Source organism: Tiliqua scincoides, chromosome 1, assembly GCF_035046505.1.
Source record: "Tiliqua scincoides isolate rTilSci1 chromosome 1, rTilSci1.hap2, whole genome shotgun sequence".
In the NCBI taxonomy this organism is placed as follows: domain Eukaryota; kingdom Metazoa; phylum Chordata; class Lepidosauria; order Squamata; family Scincidae; genus Tiliqua; species Tiliqua scincoides.
The window spans coordinates 253,957,261-253,976,982 of NC_089821.1; the positions used below are offsets into that span (position 1 = coordinate 253,957,261).

At 44.3% G+C, this 19,722-nt stretch overlaps 1 protein-coding gene across 1 annotated transcript in view; it reads left to right on the forward strand.

The window, feature by feature from the left end:
* Nucleotides 1-19,722, forward strand: part of USH2A (usherin) — a 567,365-nt gene that overhangs the window by 453,939 nt on the left and 93,704 nt on the right. The window contains exons 52-54 of the mRNA XM_066623430.1: nucleotides 12-209; nucleotides 1,538-1,692; nucleotides 3,469-3,667. Coding sequence (XP_066479527.1) covers nucleotides 12-209; nucleotides 1,538-1,692; nucleotides 3,469-3,667 — 552 coding nt within the window. The remainder of the gene's footprint in view (nucleotides 1-11; nucleotides 210-1,537; nucleotides 1,693-3,468; nucleotides 3,668-19,722) is intronic.

Below are 19,722 nucleotides of genomic sequence, written 5' to 3' on the forward strand. Positions count from 1 at the left end.
TATCCTCCTAGATTGGAACCTAGAACCTCATGTCACATATGAATATCGGGTAGTTGCACGGAACAAATATGGAAAAGGCTTCAGTGAAATTGGTAGTGCTACCACTAAGCAAGATGTACCTGAAGGTGTAAGTCCACCCCAATGGGCCAAAGTGGACAATCGGGACGACGTAATATATCTTAATTGGAAGGAACCTCATCGACCAAATGGTATTTTGATAAAAAGCATTCTACAATCTCATGTTCAACTAGCACTAGTGCTTCTGTGTCTAATATGATCCTCTATAAATAAAATAATAATCATTTGCCTGAATGTACCGGTGCAATATATGTCACCAAAAAAGCACACTCATGATTCCAGTATTCCTTCATTCAGAAGAGTAAGATTGTCTACAGAAAGAATAGTCCCTCAAGGCTTCACCCACCTAGAGGCCAATATGGGACAGTACTGTCCTGCAGCTATGTTTTACATGCTTACTACTGTGAAAACCCAATCCTTCCTCCCCCCCTCCCATGCTGGTGCAGCTGCACCAAAAAGGTGTGTGCTGTATCTGATGGGAAGGGTGAATCAGGAGGCTTGGGAGGGGAAAAGTGATTTAAGTTCCCTTACACCTCCGTAAGTCTCCCACTCTGCATGGGTCTCCTCAGACCTGAGCCAGCGATTTCACTGGCACGAGTTCGAGAATAGAAAGGGGTGTGGAAGCTGCTTACAGAGGGGATAGCCATTTAGTTATTGATTTTTCTCTGTAAACCGCTTTGTGAACTTTTAGTTGAAAAGCGGTATATAAATACTGTTGTTAATAATAATAATAATAATAATAATAATAATAATAATAATAATAATAATAATAATAATAATAATAATAATAATAGGATCAGGAATTTGCCATCACTGCCGGATTCACACCCTCCTATAGCCTCCCCATGCCGTTCTTCCCCCTTCCCGTCTAGTTTCACCCCTCCCCTCGTCCGCCCTCCCCCATCCTGCCTCCTTTCCTACCTGCCTTGGTGGGTGGCTGGCGGTCCCCCAACATGCATGGGAATTCCCACCAGCACTTGGGCAGCATGCTACTTTGTGTACTGCTGGAAGCTCCTTTGCAAGAGTAGTAAAGCAGGTAGCATTGGCGCAGTGCTTTTTCTGCCAGTGTTATGAGTTTATAGGATTGGGCTACCAGTTGCTTATTCCATATTATTCCAGATTAAAATGGTACCTTCCCACATAGCAATGTAAGATACTATTCATAATCTCCATGTGTTGTATTGGAAAAATATGTTTGAATCGGCATATTTGGTACAAGGTGCATTTTTAGGTTGGACCTACTTTAAACATTCAGCACATTGGATGCAACTCACTAGAAAGTTCTCCAGCTTGACCTTTGTGATACTTTGCATGCAGTGGGTTTAATTTCAGTGCCCATTTTTTGCTGTCCTTGATAGTAGGTTGCTGCAAAGGGATGCCTCTCTTATGGTGCCTATTTTACAATAGTCTGTCATGTCTATCTCGAATTCATTCAGAATTTTTTTCTCTTTATGAAAAGGTATCATCTTGCATTACATTATTCTCCGAAATGGGATTGAGCGTTTCAGAGGGCAGGAGCTGAGCTTTATAGACACAAGCGGTATCCAGCCGTTTCAGGAATATTTGTATCAGTTGCGTGTATGCACTGTTGCTGGTTGCACAGACAGTCGCAAGGTGGGCACGTTTTTCACAATATGGGTGGTTTTCTTTTAGCAGCTGGGGAGGTATCATCACCATGTCTTGGAAAGTGTATCTTTGAGGGAATAGCTTTGAAATAACAACAACAACAACAACAACAACAACAACAACAACAACAACAACAACAACAGGTATTTATATACCGCCTTTTCTTGGTCTTTATTCAAGACTTTATTCAAGGCGGTTTACATAGGCAGGCTTATCTAAATCCCTTATTAAATAGGGATTTTTACAATTGAAAGAAGGTTCTTTCTTTCAAGAACCACTACATTCAGGTGTTTCATTCCAATCTGGCTTCACATTCTGGCCTCCATCCTCCCACGCTCAGAGCAGATGGAATAGCTTGGCTTCAACTTGTCAGCTGCTTCAAGGTCGCACGGTGCAGGTGGCCTCGAACTGGCGACCTTGTGGATGTTATCTTCAGGCAGACGGAGGCTCTACCCTCTAGACCAGACCTCCTGCCCTGAAACTTACTGCTTTGTGGTTAAGATGATTCTTTGTGGACCAGGAACAGACAAGTGCTTTTACTTCTATTTTTAATGCAGAAGTTGTCTTTGGTGGCGTGCGTAAATGTGCGGAGATTTCTATGTGAAGACATTATATCCATATGTTCGTTTTAATAGAGGTAGTGGTAATTGGTTTATGATATTTTAACAGACCAATCCTATCCCCCACCATTGACAATGAAACAGCTGTGCTGCACTGTCTTTTTTGATGGCACTCCTATTTAGATAAGTCACAGTTCAGAAGTACTTGAAAAAAAAATACCCCTCTTTGAATGCTTGTGAGCAGAATTGACACAAATTCAGGCCTGTTCACAAAGACTGGATCTTTGGTGAGAAATTGCTTCAGCTGTACACATGGGCTCTAATGTAAAGTCCCCACTGCTAATGCTGCCTCAGTGTTCACCTTCCCCTTCCCCACCCCTCCCTCTGCCTTTGGGAGTGGGGAAGGCAGTGGCAGCAGGTCTTTCCAAAGCCCTGGTAGCTTTTTGTGGCGACTGGGATTTGCATGATGCTCTTTGCATCATATCTCCACCTTGGAGAGGTCCCTCAGAAAGGCATAAGTAGCATGAGTTTCCCACTGGACATACTTGGGCTGAGACCAGGAGAGGGGAACCAGAAAGTGCTCCCTGCCTGTGACAGTGGACACTTGGCACTGGAGCCTGTGTGAACTTTTGCAAACCTTTCAAACCTTGGCATGTGTTCAAATCTACCTTTAGCGAAGGCGTAAGCTTTTGTGAGCATTTGCTTGGAAAGCACACAGAAGCTCAACCCCATTTCAAGTCAAAAACCGGGGTGCTTGTGCATCCATCCTCCTGGCTCAGGGCATGGTTACCAGTGGCTTTGAAGTTTATGCCAATATTTGCTAGTCGTAAAGCCATATGAAATCAGGCTGTTAAAATGCAAAGGCACTGATGAACCATATGGAAGGCGGTTATCAAGCGTTCTCTGGCAAGACAGCCTGCCATCCAGATTTTCCCTTCGCCTGGCACAATGAGCTGAAGACAAAATGTTGTGAATCTGCTTTGATAAATGGTACACCTAGACTCATACGTAACATATTCAAGGTCAGATTTTCCTGTGGGGGAAAAAAATAAACCAAGGGGAGAAAAGTAACTAGTTCTACAGGGCCGTGGTAATGATATGCCAGAGCAAACAACAACATTTTAAACTAGAAGTGACATTCTCATTGATCAAGGTATCTCGTGTACTATTACAATAAATTGCTGTCTAATTCATGTGTGTTCAGGTAGTTGCAGTCACTGTCCAAGGAGTCCCAGAGAGTGTTCAGCCACCAACAGTTACAGCTTTGAGCGCCACAGCGTTGCATTTGAGCTGGACAGCACCAAGGAAACCAAATGGGATCATCAGAGAATACAAGATAGATCAAACTGGGAAAGGCCTGATACACTCTGAATCTGCAGGCAGGATGCAGCATACAGTTGCTGGTAAGTCTGGAAAACTCTTCAGAAGCGTAATACCCTTGTCTGAGGTGACAGACAAGTCTTCCTGTGATGTAATTATTAAGGCTTAAACATTTGGGGATAATAAATCCCTTTGGTTAGGTGTGATCCTCTCCCTGAATTGATTGATTTGCAGCATTTATATACCACCTTTCTCCTCAAATAATCAAGGCAGCTAATAAAACTACACCATCAGTAAATATACAGGCATGCCCCATAACCATGGGAATTTGTTCTGGTCCCCCTCCATGGATATGGAAACTGTGGATATGGGGAAACCCTGTCTCTGCCTCCCCTGCACCCCCCATGTGCTGATTAAAGTAGTTTAGAACCTTACCAGGGCGCAGTAGAGGTCACTATAAGTATTCAAGCTTATAGCAACATAAAGGCAGGCTTCCAGCAGCCTGAATGTTTGAAAAGACTTTATTGAGGTTAACAGAAAGCAGTTAGCTTCCTGCTTTCGGTTAATCGCATTCAAGTATTTTCAAGTATTCAGGCTGCTGTCATCCTGCCTGTACATTGCTATAAGCTTGAATGCTTATAGCGACCTGTGTAAGGAAGAACCTTATTGCCTTGGTAAGGTTCTAACCTACATTAATGGGCATGGGGGGGGGGGCTTTCTGTATCAGCAAAGTAACAGTTAAAGCAGTATCCATCTAAAAGCTATAGTTATATCTCATTTACATTGATTGGCAGAAGCACTCAATGGTTTCAGATAAGAATTTTTCTCTGCCTTACCTGGGGACGCTAGAGATTAAACCTGCAACCTTCTGCATGCAAAGCAGATGCTCTTCAACTGAGCCATGGCCCCAGCAAAAAAGGCCCCTGCAATTAAGACAGAAAGAGAATGAAGTGGTGAACTCCTGAGGTTACAGAGTCAACTATGCAGAGATGGAAAAATCCAGTGGGGCTTGACTCAAATCAAGTCTAAAGTCACTGCCCCCATGACTCAATTCGAAAAAGAGTCATAACAGGGGCACTTTCCAAGTCACCGAGTCACCCCTTCGCAACTCTAAAGGGCTCAAGTCGAATGTCCCCGCCCCCTTTAAAAAGGCCACTGTGGAAAAAAACAGGGCTGCTGCAAGGCTGTGTGTGGTGTGTGAGTGTGTAAGTTCACTTTAAAGAGTCCCCTGCTGCCCCGTACCATCTGTAAAGAGGGCAGGAGGGAGTAGGAGGAACTGCAAAAGAGCAGGGACAGAAGTGGCAAGAGGAAGGAGGGTCACGCACAGCATCTGCGAGGCTTACCAGGATGACCCAGACCTTTGTAGTTCTACTCAGAAGTAGTCCTACTGCAGCCCGTCATTTAATGAGGCTTCCTCTGCCCAAATAACAGCCATGCAGAGGAAAGTGTGATTGCTACGAACCGCCTTCCCTGCCTCCTTTGTCTCCCTCCCTGGGGTTCTGCAGCCAATCCTAAGGTAAGAACCCCCTTGGGCTCCCATCCTCTGTCAAATGATCATCCATTCCTTCCTTCCTATCACAGACAGGCAAAAAATTTGCTCCTGCCTCCCCCCTCCTATTCATTGCAATAGAAAAACATTAACTCTTTCACTTCCGGCTGGAACTTCCCTCCTGCTCACCTGGCTGGAATGATGGCCCCATGAGGCTCTTCATGCCACAAAAACAGGAAACAAGCACAGGCAGACTCAAATCAGCCTGTGTGGGGATGAGTACCAAGTTAGGGGGCCCCTGACTCGTGTACATAAGAACAGCCCCGCTGGATCAGGCCATAGGCCCCTCTGGTCCAGCTTCCTGTATCTCATAGCAGCCCACCAAATGCCCCAGAAAGCACACCAGATAACAAGGGACCTGCATCAGGGTGCCCTCCCTTGCATCTGGCCTTCTGACATAGCCCATTTCTAAAATCAGGAGGTGGCACATACACATCATGGCTTGTAATCCGTAATGGATTTTTCCTCCAGAAACTTGTCCAATCCCCGTTTAAAGGCATCCAGGTCAGATGCTATCACCACATGCTGTGGCAAGGAATTCCACAGACCAACTAGATGCTGAGTACATAAATATTTTCTTTTGTCTGTCCTAACTCTCCCAAAACTCAGTTTTAGCGGATGTCCCCTGGTTCTGCTATTGTGTGAGATGGTAAAGAGCATCTCTCTATCCATGCTGTCCATCCCCTGCATAATTTTGTATGTCTCAATCATGTCCCCCCTCAGGCGTCTCTTTTCTAGGCTGAAGAGGCCCAAACACTGTAGCCTTTCTTAAGGAAGGTGCCCTAGCCCAGTAACCATTTTAGTTGCTCTCTTTTGCACCTTTTCCATTTCCACTATGTCCTTTTTGAGATGTGGTAACCAGAACTGGACACAATACTCCAGGTGTGGCCTTACCATTGATTTGTACAATGGCATTATAATATTAGCCGTTTTGTTCTCAATACCTTTTCTAATGATCCCCAGCATAGAATTGGCCTTCTTTACTGCCGCCGCACATTGGGTTGACACTTTCACTGAGCTGTCCACAACCACTCCAAGATCCCTCTCCTTATCTGTCACAGACAGCTCAGAACCCATTAGCCTATATGTGGTTTTGATTTTTTGCCTCAACGTGCATGACAACACTTATTTACATTGAAACGCATCTGCCATTTTGCTGCCTCTTCTGCCAGTTTGGAGAGATCCATCTGGAGCTGCTCACAGTCATTTTTGGTCTTCACCACTCAGAAAAGCTTGGTGTTGTCTGCAAACTTAGCCATGTCACTGCTCAACCCTGTCTCCAGGTCATTTATGAACAGGTTGAAAAGCACCGGTCCCAGGACAGATCCTTGGGGCACACTGCTTTTCACCTGTCTCCATTGTGAAAATTGCCCATTGACACCTACTCTCTGTTTCCTGGTCTTCAACCAGGTCTCAATCCAGAAGAGGACCTGTCCTCTAATTCCCTGACTGTGGAGTTTTCTCAGTAGCCTTTGGTGAGGGACGCCTTCTTTGGTGTCAGACGCCTTCTGAAAGTCCAGATATACTCGTATAATGTCCACAGGTTCTCCCACATCCACATGCCTGTTAACCTTTCCAAAGAATTCTAAAAGGTTTGTGAGGCAAGACTTACCCTTACAAAAGCCATGCTGATTCTCCCTCAGCAAGGCCTGTTCGTCTGTGTGTTTTGAGATTCTATCTTTGACAAGGCATTCCACCATCTTACCCGGAATAGATGTTAGGCTGATCGACCTATAGTTTCCCGGGTCCCCTCTCCTTCCCTTTTTAAAGATCGGTGTGAAATTTGCTATCCTCCAATCATCTGGCACCATGGCCATTTTTAGGGACAAGTTGCATATTTTAGTCAACAACAACAACAGGTATTTATATACCGCCTTTCTTGGTCTTTATTCAAGACTTTATTCAAGGCGGTTTACATAGGCAGGCTTTTATTTAAATCCCTTATTAAATAGGGATTTTTACAATTGAAAGAAGGTTCTTTCTTTCAAGAACCACTACATTCAAGGTGTTTCATTCTGATCTGGCTTCACATTCTGGCCTCCATCCTCCCACGCTCAGAGCAGATGGAAATAGCTCGGCTTCAGCTTGTCAGCTGCTTCAAGGTCGCACGGTGCCGGTGGCCTCGAACTGGCGACCTTGTGGATGTTATCTTCAGGCAGACGGAGGCTCTACCCTCTAGACCAGACCTCCTGCCCATCATATTTTAGTCAAGAGATCAGCAACTTCATTCTTCAATTCCTTTGGTGGATGCCATCAGGGCCCAGTGACTTATTGATCTTTAATTTGTCAATGAGGTCTGAAACCTCTTTTAACCTCTATCTGACTAAATTCCTCGGTCAGGAGGGGCCATTTGGGCAGCGGTATCTGCCTGAGGTCTTCTGTCGTGAAGACAGATGCAAAGAACTCATTCAATTTCTCTGCCATCTCTAAGTCTCCTTTTATCTCCCCTTTCCCTCCCTGGCCAACCACTTCTCTGGCAGGTTTCCTGCTTCTAACATATTTGAAGCAGCTTTTATTATTCCCCTTAATGTTGCTGGCTGTGTGTTCCTCGTAGTCTCTCTTGGCCTCCCATATCACCTTCTTACATTTCTTTTGCCACAGTTTTGTTCCTTTTTATTTTCCTCATTTGGGCAAAATTTCCATTTATGGAAGGAAGCTTCCTTGCCCTTTACGGCCTCTATAACTTGGCTCGTTAGCCATGCAGACACCCTCCTGGACTTAGTTGAGCCATTCTTCCTTTGCGGTATACACTTCTGCTGGGCCTCTATTACTGTTGTTTTAAGCAGCCTCCATGCACTCTGGAGAGATTGGACTCTTTTTACCTTCCCTTTCAACCTCCTTCTAACCAGCCTCCTCATTTGAGGGAAGTCCATTCATCAGAAGTCAAGTTTTTGTGACTCTTCTGGTACTCTTCCCCTGACATGCATGTTAAAACAGATCGCAGCATGGTCACTGTTCCCCCAAGCGCTCCATAACATTTACATCTCTAACCAGGTCCTGAGTACCGCACAATATTAAATCCAGAGTCACCTCTGGTGGGCTCCATGACTAGCCGCTCTAAGGCACAGTCATTTAGCATGTCAAGGAATCTGGTCTCTCTTTCGTGACCAGAACACAAATTGACCCAGTCGATATGAGGATAATTGAAGTCCTCCATGATTACAACCCTGTCCCTCCTCGACACCTCCCTGATCTGTTTCCTCATTTCAAGGTCTCCTTCCAGGTTCTGGTCTGGAGGACGATAGTATGCCCCCAGTATTACATTGCTCCTCAGGTCTGGTAATTTAACCCACAAAGATTCTATGGTGGAGTCGGACCCGCCTTCAATCTCTACTTTGCTGGATTCTATCCCTTCCTTAACACTAATGATCACCCCACCTCCAACACGCCCCTCCCTGTCCCTCCTGTAGAGTTTATAGTCCGAGATTGCGGTATCCCACTGATTCTCAGCATTCCACCAGGTTTCTGTTATGCCCACTATGTCAATGTTTTCCCTAGTCACCAGACATTCCAGTTCTCCCATCTTTGTCCAGAGACTTCAGGCATTTGCATAAAAGCATTTGTACATGGAATGCCCCAGGATGTGCTGCTTATTAGCTCCTTTGTCCCCGCATCCTCTCACTGTGCCAAACCATCTATCACATCCCATCATGCTACCATTCCCAATTTCTTCTCCTACTCTGTCTTTACCTTGTTGTTCTCTAACCTCCTCATCCTCGTCCCATAGGGATAAGGAGTCCCGAACCAGATGCCCTTTGGCTCCTGTTGGCTTTCCCCCAGAAAGTGTTTTCAGAATCTTCCGTGTGTGCGACTCACAAGTCATTGAGTCACTGAAAAATGTGCATTTTTGCAACTCGAGTCCAAGTCACTGACTTGCGTTCCCATCCCTGCAACTATGCCACTTGAATGTTCCCATCTGTAAAAAAACAAAACAAAATCATTCATTAAGGAGAAAGATTCTTGCTTCCTGCATGCTAATTTTCTACTTGCAGGGAGCTGTGGCTTTTTGTTTTTTAAATATGTATGCTGGTTCATTTTACAGTCTCACAGCTTTATCATTTCATTCTGCTGAATGTGTAGACCAAACAATTTTCCCTTAAAAAAGCAGTGTATGGGGTCAATAGCATTTATATTTCAGCCACAATACACCTCCCAGTGGGACTTCTGGAAACATTCATGCAGCCACTTCTTTAAAAGACCAAATGGTGGGTAGATTTTGGCATGGATGCTGATGTTGACTACAGGTTTATAGTGGTTACAAGTTTATATTGTTATGTTGGTTGTCAACTTTGTTGCCTTGAGATTTGCCTTGAGATTCTCTTGTGGTTAAAAAGCAAAATATAAGGAAATAAATTATAAACCTGCATGTTCTGAGAGAAGTATTCTAAACAATGAAGATATTATTAGAGGCCTAAATGATCAAAATGGAGTTATTTCCTTATATCTGATTATTTCAGCCACTGGCAGAGATTTCCATACCCCTGACTTTTCTAATGCCATCATAAGAAAAATAGGCATATCCTAAGGCATATCATTATATGTGTATCCTCATCAAAGGGATTCAAGAACTTGACTCTAATAATCTTCAAAATTTTGAAACAAAAACATCTATAAATTATTAGTCGTGGCAACCAACAATCCAGGTTCTCATGGCAAAAATACTGGAGAACACTTGCCTTTCTTCCTAAATATATGACCTACCTTTTGGAGGGTGGGGGTGGAATGACAGTCATAATAAGATTCTGATGACATTGCAATGTCAGATGTATTATCCAGTTTAAAGCAAACAACAAAAAGATAAGAAGAGCCATGGTGGATCATCTTATCCAGCATTCTGTTCCCAGCAGTGACCAACCAGATCTTCCTGGGCAGCTTAAGTGCAAATCATGGAGACAACTGCCCTCCCTTCTTGTTGTTTGTCATGCTGTTCTGCTGCCCAAGACCAGATTTTCCTTTGCCCCAAGGTGGAACTCACAATTTAGTGGAGTGAGGGTTGCGATGCCAAAGCTTGTGGCTATTGAATATTGATCAGTCTCTGTGGATTTAGTGAAATCAACCCCACTCTTTCACATACGCACTCTCAAATGTCATTTCTTGTATCCAGCAACAACAACATTTTTTGTATCCTGGCCAAGGCGAAGGCTGCTGTTTCTTCTCAAGCCACAGCTCCTAATTTAGTGCTTTTGCAGTGTGTATAATTTCCACTCTCTAAATTCATGATGTTTGCTAAAACAACCATACTTTTGCGTAGCTCACGTGTTTGAACTAACCATCGTTTTCAGGCCCCCACGGACCTGTGTTTTGATTTTCTCATCTTCTTCAAAAACCTTGGCTGTTCCCAGAGCAACAGTTGAGCGTTAATGAAGCTGTAGCATTAGCATTCCCTGAGACTCGGAATCTGAGGGCCTTACAAATTGCAGATGAGGAGCTCTGCACCTTGCCACTGCACCATTGTCTCGCCGCTTATTTTTAATTACATCAAAGCTTTGGAAACATGATCCCATAAATGCTTTGTGGGAATAGCGGTGAATGTGCTCATCATGTGAAATCCATAAATTGCTTATAATCCTCTCAAGATGTTAAAAAAAGCATTAAGTAATTGAAGACAGGAAGTCCTCAGTTAATTATTTAGAGGTGTTATCAATGCTTTAAGTAAACTGGAGCATTTTCTGCTATCGCACCGAGTTGAATGCCACTGGGATCGAGGGGCACCAGCCATCATCTTCTCATATTCTCTAATGCAAACAGCATATGGCAGCTTGTCAATAAAAGACCTTTTTATATCATTTATTAGCAAACACTTCCAGTACTCTGTACAGAACAATTTGGATGACAGTTATGGCATTGTTTCACTTTGTGTTACTACTCCTTTACAAATGGTCCTGCTAATGCAGTGGGGGGATGGGGGGAAACACTAAAATAATTGGGGAACATGATAGTAAAGGAAAGCAAAGACTGCCCTCTTCAGCAGCAGGAACACGAGCAGAAATCCCTATTCAGAAGACTGTTTTTGTGCTGTAGCTATTCTTGAGGATAAAATAATTTGGATTTTTGTGACCAATTTTATGAAAGCTGCAATCCTATGCACGCTTACCTGAGAGCAAGCCCCATTGAACTCAGTGGGGTTATTTCAGAGTTGACATGTATAGGATTGTATGGTTAGTCAAAGAAAGCCATTCATTGATATATAGGCGTGCTCCCAGTATCTGCGGGGGTTCTGTTCCAGAACCCCCCATGGTTAACTGAAACCGCGGATGTCAGGGAATGCTTCCCACCCACTGGAGGCAAGGGGAGCTCAGCTCCGCTCACCTCTAGATGATCCTCTGAGCTCAGGCCACACCCATCCATTTGTGTCTCATCTTCAGAAGAGGCACATGCGGGAGGTCCTGTGGAACTGATCTGCAGATAAGTGGATACGGGATCTGCAGATACAACCCCCCCATATGTTTCCCTGAGCAGACTGTGCGTATTGTGTACACTGTAGAAAATATTTTGTGATTGAAAGAGTTGGAGAGTTTATTGAATATGTGAATTTCTGAGGGGCAACCATGTTTGTCATGTAAAAATAGCATTAATTCTTGATGCCTTTAAGATGATCACATTTATTGTGACATTTATTGTGACATATTGTGACATAAACTAGAGATTGCTTAGTCCAGTGGTTCCCATACATTTTAACATCAGGACCCACCTAAAAAAAGTTTCACTGTACCAGTTCACTCAAGCCTCTGTGCCTATAATGATGTTTGGGCAGCAGTACTCTCCTGCCCCCCCCCCCAGTAGCAGGTTGTTTAACCCTTGATGCACATAACCTAATCCACCCTGTCAGTTTTGCAACCCACCAAAAATTGGGTCACAACCCACTGGTGGGTCCTGGACCCACAGTTTGGGAACCTCTGGCATAGTCACATGTAACAAAATGGGTTTTAGCCCATGGATGCTTTTGCCATGATAAATGTGTAACATGTAGATATGTGTCTGCATTGGGGTTGAAGAGAAGAGATCACATTATAGTCACAAATTGGTTCAAAGCATTTCTTAAATGGTATAGAATTTACTTTAATTATTCTAACTGTGATTATTAAACAACCTGCTCCTATAAATCACTTACCTCCCTGAGAAAGCAGCAGGTGAGAGCTGACAAATGCACCCATTTGATTTAGACGAGAACTAGACAATGACTGAGCCTGAAATCTGAAAGGCTGAACATTTGAATTCCATTCCTTTACCCGCAATCTTTAGTTTCCTTTTCAAAATTTTCCCTCTGGAACTAACACATTTCTAACTGCCCAGTCCTATCCCTCACCATTGTTGCTAATGCAGCCATGCTGTTGGAGCACATGCTGTATCTAGTGGTGGGAGGCGGTGTGGTAGGACAGCCAGCAGGAAGGAAGTCTGCTCAATTGCTTATAGATCTCCCCAGACATACGCCCAGCCATTTTGCTGGGGTATGTCCAAGGAAATGAAAGGAGGGAGGCACCTGCCAGTGCTACTGAAATCCATCCCGCCCCTGCCCTTCCTCCATCCTCCCCAAGATTCCTCCTGCCCTTCCCATCCCTGGGCACTACACATCTTTGCTGCCAACTTACCAGTGCTGATGGAGGCTTCTGGAGGTGCTGTTACACAAACCACACCACTGCCTGTTTGCAGCACGTGGCCCAGAAGCATGTAACAGTGGCCTGGATTTTGCAATGCCGTGAAAGGCCTTCATCTCCTGTGTTCACACCACAGTCTGGCAACTGAGCACAATAATTTTTAAGCCATTTCTGCCCAACACTGCATGGGGATCAAATATGTGCACCTGTGGACTGGGCAGAAATGAATTAATACAAGGAGGAAGGGAGAACTTACATGTGCATTCATACACTTTTATGACAGTATCTTATTTAAAAGAGTAGTCCTAAGAAATACTACTACTTACTCATTTGTCAATAAAATGTTGACATTTTATTGCTCCCAAAATATGTACCTTTTGAGTATTGTACTAGTCTGTGAAGTACTGCTCTGTCATTCAAAGCTCCACATTCTTGTGGAAGGAGACATGCTTACACAGAGACCCCTTCAGCTTGCAGAAGGGGTCCCTGTGTAAACACAGCTGTCCTTCACGCATGGATGAATTCATTCCGTGTACCCACATTTTTCAGTTCCATTTTCAAAATACTGCATTGCCTCTGAAACTCCCAAGTGGAAAGAGCGTCTGAAGATGGAGCAGCACTCTCTGGAAGGTTAGGTTACAATCCCATGGGTTGAATCAGTTGTGATACCCAATGCATAGAGAAGTTAAAATACTTTCAACAAAACTTGTGAAATTTTTCAGGGCCTTTTTTAGAATTCCTCCTAGAGCACAATTAGAGACTAATACAGAGGCTCCTCCTTGACCAGTACCTCTGGAGAATTTCAAGGGGAGCTACAAACTTTATTTTCACAGCCCAAATTACAGCGCTGTGATTACCAATCTCATATGTGTATGGCTTTTTACGCAGCCTATGTGCAGCAAGGGTTCCATAGCTTGACATCTATTATTGTATCAACCGCCGAAGCTGCATAATTAATTAGAGATGCTTTTCCTATACATTTAGTACACTATGAAGTCTTCTTTTCTGTGCCCATGTTTGCTCTCTGTAATATATATTTGTAAATGCATCTTACTTTATTATGAATGTTGCCTTTTAAAAGTGAACACGACTCCCTTTAGGGGAATTGAAGTAATCTGTTGTCACAGTAATCTTTCCTATCATGAAATGTTGTTGGATGTCTGGCTCCCATCCAATGCCTTTGCCTTTCTAGCCTGCAACTGCCATTTTAACCCCCTTGCTTTTACACTAAGTATGCAGAGAGAGCTTTTTCTTCTCTACCAGTTCATGATTAGGTTACAGTCCAGGCTGTCTCTCCGACTCATCTCTTAATTTTTCAGTGCCTCGCATCCTGTTCAGTTTGGAAAGCAACTTGAAGCCTTGGGTGTCGTTCATTCATTGTTTTTCTTTTCTGATGAGCCTGTTGTGTATTGCTGCTCTGTATGTATGACCATTTGGAAAACAAAACAGAACAATGACGCTGTCATCTGACTGGCTTTAGACAAAGGGTTCAACCTGAAGGTTTTTTTTCTCCTTGTCATAGAATTGCATTGTTTTTTCGTGAAGTACTTACCATGCCTGTTTAATGAAAACATTTTGCAAAGGATAGACAAGCAGAGATAAGAAAAGAGCGGGACCCATCACTGACAAGGACAAGGAAGATTAGAAGAAAAATACAAAATGTGAACAGAAGTCTAATCGCAGTTTCAGTGCTCACAAAAAAGAGCCTCTGCCGGCTTTCTCTTCCTTGATACTGCTTTTCCCAGACTTCTGTATTCGAAAGGAACTGTCTTTACATATTTATAAAACCAATTTCAAAGGTGTGGTTGGATCTTGAAACATTTTTGGTACTGAAATGTCACAAAACAGAAAGATAGAACTGTGCGAGGTAGCTGTAAATTAAGGGTACAGAAATAGGAAAGGACATGTACAAGTGATACTAAGAAGAGAGGCTATGTTTTGGAATGTATTCCAATATACATTTCATGAGTATAAAAATCAAATAGCAGATTCTGTCTAAAATCCTTCTGGAAGTTTGTTTCTACCTCATTAACAGCGTGCATGTGAAGGAGCACAACCAGGATACAATCCGAAGCAGGGGCAATCAACTGGGCAGCCCAATCCTATCTAAGTTCCCCTGCACCAATGCAGCGGCAACAGGACTGGTGTGGCTTCCACTGCAGGGGAATTTTGGCTGCTGGAAGTCTTGTCGGGTAAGGGGGCATTTGTCCCCTTTCCCCAGGGTGAGCCCCAGCCGGAACAGGTCAACTCAAACCAGTGTTAGGTATATAAAGCCTCCTATCTATTCTGGCCATTATGGTTTCACCAGGTTCCCCTCCCCAAACCCATTTGCTATTTAAAGTTAAAGCCAACACCCTATCAAGCACGTGTGTATCTAGGCCCTTAGGTGGCTTTAACTGAAGATTAGATTAAATAGGTCAGTTAATGGCTATTAGACATGTTTGGAGGCAGCACATCCTTCCCAGTAAATTCTAATCAGACGCAAATGTGAGAAGGGCTACCAGCTTCATGCTCTGCCTTTGGGCTTCCCAGAAGTACCTGGCTTGCCACTATTGATAACAGCATACCGATCAATACACCCTATTTGAGGGCATAGTTCTTCCTGCCATGTGAGGAACTGGGTGTTAGGTGTTGCAGTGTGAGGGAGAGGGAGAGGCTAGCATTGCCTATGACCAGAGATCACATTTCTAAACATTCAATATTTGGCAATGTTTGATGTGAAGTAAGAACATAAGAACAGCCCCATTGGATCAGGCCATAGGCCCATCTAGTCCAGCTTCCTGTATCTCACAGCGGCCCACCAAAAGCCCAAGGGAGCACACCAGGTAATAAGAGACCTCATTCTGGTGCCCTCCCTTGCATCTGGCATTCTGACATAGCCCATTTCTAAAATCAGGAGGTTGTACATGCGCATCATGTCTTGTAACCCATAATGGACCTCTCCTCCAGAAACCTGTTGTCGTACACTTGGTCTCACTCCCAGGGTTTTGGGTGCTCAGAGTTGTTGGTTCTGAACCCTAGAGCCCTCAAAGATCCATGTTCGGTAGTACTGCTACCACCCTGTAAGAGCCAGTGCCTCAGTCCAGGGAAACCGAGACCCTCCAGGCTTAACTATATCCCTTGTAGGCACTGAGCACTTTCTTACTTAAAGTCTCAGTCCTCAAGTTTCTAGTCCACAATGAGGATTTTTGGTAGCTTGCTGAACGGCTAGGCAGGATTCTGAACCTTTGTCCCCAGCAGACAATGAACCAACATGTTAAAAGGATTTTTACTTTATTAAGTACATAGGTTTACAAAAGGTTACAAAAGGCAGCAAATGCTAGAGGCATAAAAACTTCTAGGAAACATATCAGCATAAAACAACAAAGCTAACTGGCTAACTCTATTATTCTCTGACTCTCACCTGGGTCAGCTTCTTTTGTAGATCCTCAGGTCAGTTACCTAAGGCCACATGGTCCTGGCGGGGCAGGCTGTGCACCCACCTCCTATCTCACTAAGAGACAAGACCAAAAAGACCTGTCCTCCGGAAGTGGGGCTAGAAGCTCACCCTCTCAGCTCTTCCCTCCCCCCCTCCCCCCCCCCCGGAGATCTACAGCTGCATTCCATCCTTGATGGGAGTCTTTCTGGCTGCCTAGGTGCTACATAATCACCTTCCATTGAGTTGTAAATTCTTAGCAGCCAGGAAATGCAAACCACTTCTGTGTTACTGTTTTAGCTTGGTTCAGGCTTTGCAATGCTACTAGGCCTAAACTGTACATATTCATGACACCAGTCCAATCCCCTTTTAAAGGCGTCCAGGCCAGACGTCATCACCACATCCTGTGGCAAGGAGTTCCACAGATCAACTACATGCTGAGTAAAGAAATATTTTCTTTTGTCTGTCCTACCTCTCCCAACACTCAATTTTAGCGGATGTCCCCTGGTTCTGGTGTTATGTGAGAGTGTAAAGAGCATCTCTCTATCCACTCTGTCCATCCCCTGCATAATTTTGTATGTCTCAATCATGTCCCCCCTCAGGAGCCTCTTTTCTAGGCTGAAGAGGCCCAAACGCCGTAGCCTTTGCTCATAAGGAAGGTGTCCCAGCCCCGTAATCATCTTAGTCGCTGTCTTTTGCACTTTTTCCATTTCCACTATGTCTTTTTTGAGATGCGGCGACCAGAACTGAACACAATACTCCAGGTTTGGCCTTACCATCGATTTGTACAACGGCATTATAATATTAGCCATTTTGTTCTCAATACTTTTTCTAATGATCCCAAGCGTAGAATTTGCGTAGAAGCGTAAAAGTGTAGAAGCTCAGAACCCATCAGCCTATATGTGAATTTTGGTTTTTTGCCCCAATGTGCATGACTTTACACTTACCGACATTGAAGCACATCTGCCATTTTGCTGCCCATTCTGCCAGTCTGGAGAGATCCTTCTGGAGCTCCTCACAATCACTTCTGGTCTTCACCACTTGGAAAAGTTTGGTGTCCTCTCCAAACTTCGCAACCTCACTGCTCACCCCTGTCTCCAGGTCATTTATGAAGAGGTTGAAAAGCACTGGTCCCAGGATAGATCCTTGGGGCACACCGCTTTTCACCTCTCTCCATTGTGAAAATTGCCCATTGACACCCACTCTCTGCTTCCTGGCCTCCAACCAGTTCTCAATCCATGAGAGGACCTGTCCTCTAATTCCCTGACTGTGGAGTTTTTTCAGTAGCTTTTGGTGAGGAACCGTGTCGAACGCCTTCTGAAAGTCCAGATATATAATGTCTACAGGTTCTCCTGTATCCACATGCCTGTTGACCTTTTCAAAGAATTCTGTAAGGTTCGTGAGGCAAGACTTACCTTTACAGAAGCCATGCTGATTCTCCCTCAGCAAGGCCTGTTCGTCTATGTGTTTTGAGATCCTATCTTTGATGAGGCATTCCACCATCTTACCCAGTATAGATGTTAGGCTGACCAGCCTATAGTTTCCTGGGTCCCCCCTTTCCCTTTTTAAAGATAGGCGTGACATTTGCTATCCTCCAATATTCTGGCACCATGGCCGTTTTGAGGGACAAGTTGCATACCTTAGTCAAGAGATCAGCAACTTCATTCTTCAATTCCTTAATAACTCTTGGGTAGATGCCATCAGGGCCCAGTGACTTATTGATCTTTAATTTATCAATGAGGTCTGAAACATCTTCTCTTTTAACCTCTATCTGACTTAACTCCTCAGTCAGGAGGGGCCTTTCGGGCAGCGGTATTTGCCCAAAGTCTTCTGCCGTGAAGACAGTTGCAAATAATTCATTTAATTTCTCTGCCATCTCTAAGTCTCCTTTTTATCTCCGCTTTCCCTCCCTCACCATCCAGAGGCCCAACCGCTTCTCTGGCGGGTTTCCTGCTTCTAACATATTTGAAGAAGCTTTTATTATTCCCCTTAATCCTGCTGGCCATGCATTCCTCATAGTCTCGCTTGGCTTCCCGTATCACCTTCTTACATTTCTTTTGCCACAATTTATGTTCCTTTTTATTCTCCTCATTAGGGTAAGACTTCCATTTACGGAAGGAAGCTTCCTTGCCCTTTACAGCCTCTCTAACTTGGCTCGTTAGCCATGCGGGCACCCTCCTGGATTTAGTGGAACCCTTCTTCCTTTGCGGTATACACCTCTGCTGGGCCTCTATTACTGTCGTTTTAAGCAGCCTCCATGCACTCTGGAGAGATTGGACTCTTTTTACTTTCCCTTTCAACCTCCTTCTAACCAGCCTCCTCATTTGAGGGAAATCCGCCCGTCGGAAGTCAAGGGTTTTTGTGAGAAATTTGCCCGGTATTTTTCCCCCAACGTGCACGTCGAAACGGATCACAGCATGATCACTGTTCCCCAATGACTCCATAACATTGACATCTCTAACCAGGTCCTGTGTACCACACAATATTAAATCAGAGTCACCTGTCCTCTGGTGGGCTCCATGACTAGCTGCTCTAAGGCACAGTCATTTAGCACGTCAAGGAATCCAGTCTCCTTTTCGTGACCAGAACACAAATTGACCCAGTCGATATGAGGATAATTGAAGTCCCCCATGATTACAACCCTGTCCCTCCTCGACACCTCCCTGATCTGTTTCCTCATTTCAAGGTCCCCTTCCGATTTCTGATCTGGAGGACGATAGCACGCCCCCAGTATTACATCGCTGCACAAGCCTGGTAATTTAACCCACAGAGATTCTAAGGTGGAGTCGGACCTGCCTTCACTCTCTACTTTGCTGGATTCTATCCCTTCCTTAACATAAATGGTCACCCCACCTCCAACACGCCCCTGCCTGTCCCTCCTGTAGAGTTTATAGCCCGGGATTACGGTATCCCACTGATTCTCCGCATTCCACCAGGTTTCCGTTATGCCCTCTATGTCAATGTTTTCCCTAGTCACCAGACATTCCAGTTCTCCCATCTTTGCTCTAAATTTTTCTTTGCTTTAAATTAAAGTAATTTAATTAATTACTGGGGTTCTGAAATGCTGCCATATTTGATAATGTGTATATTTTTCTTTCAAATTTCAGAGCTTATAGCCTCAGTCCAAGGAACTAGGAGTGCAGCTGTTACACCTGCTGTTATGTTTCCAGAGCTCCCCAGCCAACCACCTTCCCTAACAGATGACCAGCGCAGCCAAGTCTGCGAGCCATTATCATCCATAAGAGAGTCAGGCAAAGAGGGCAGTTGAATGAGTCCAGTACTAGCTTTGTCTGGTCTTGCCCCTACCCTGGCCTAACAGGTGACTAATGCTATCAAACCCGACAATGGCATTAATTGGCATTGTGGTAAACACACCTATTAATGCTGGATATGAGGTCTCCTTCCCAAACACTCTTTTTTTGAATTATATTAGAGGCCACAGAGGCTGCTGCTTGATTTATCAATGTCAAGGGGTGTGACTATAATGGTGATTGGGCAGCAGCGACCCTACCCAGTAGCAGCTTGCTTAACCCTTGATAAACATAAGAACATAAGAAGAGCCCCAGTGAATCATGCCAA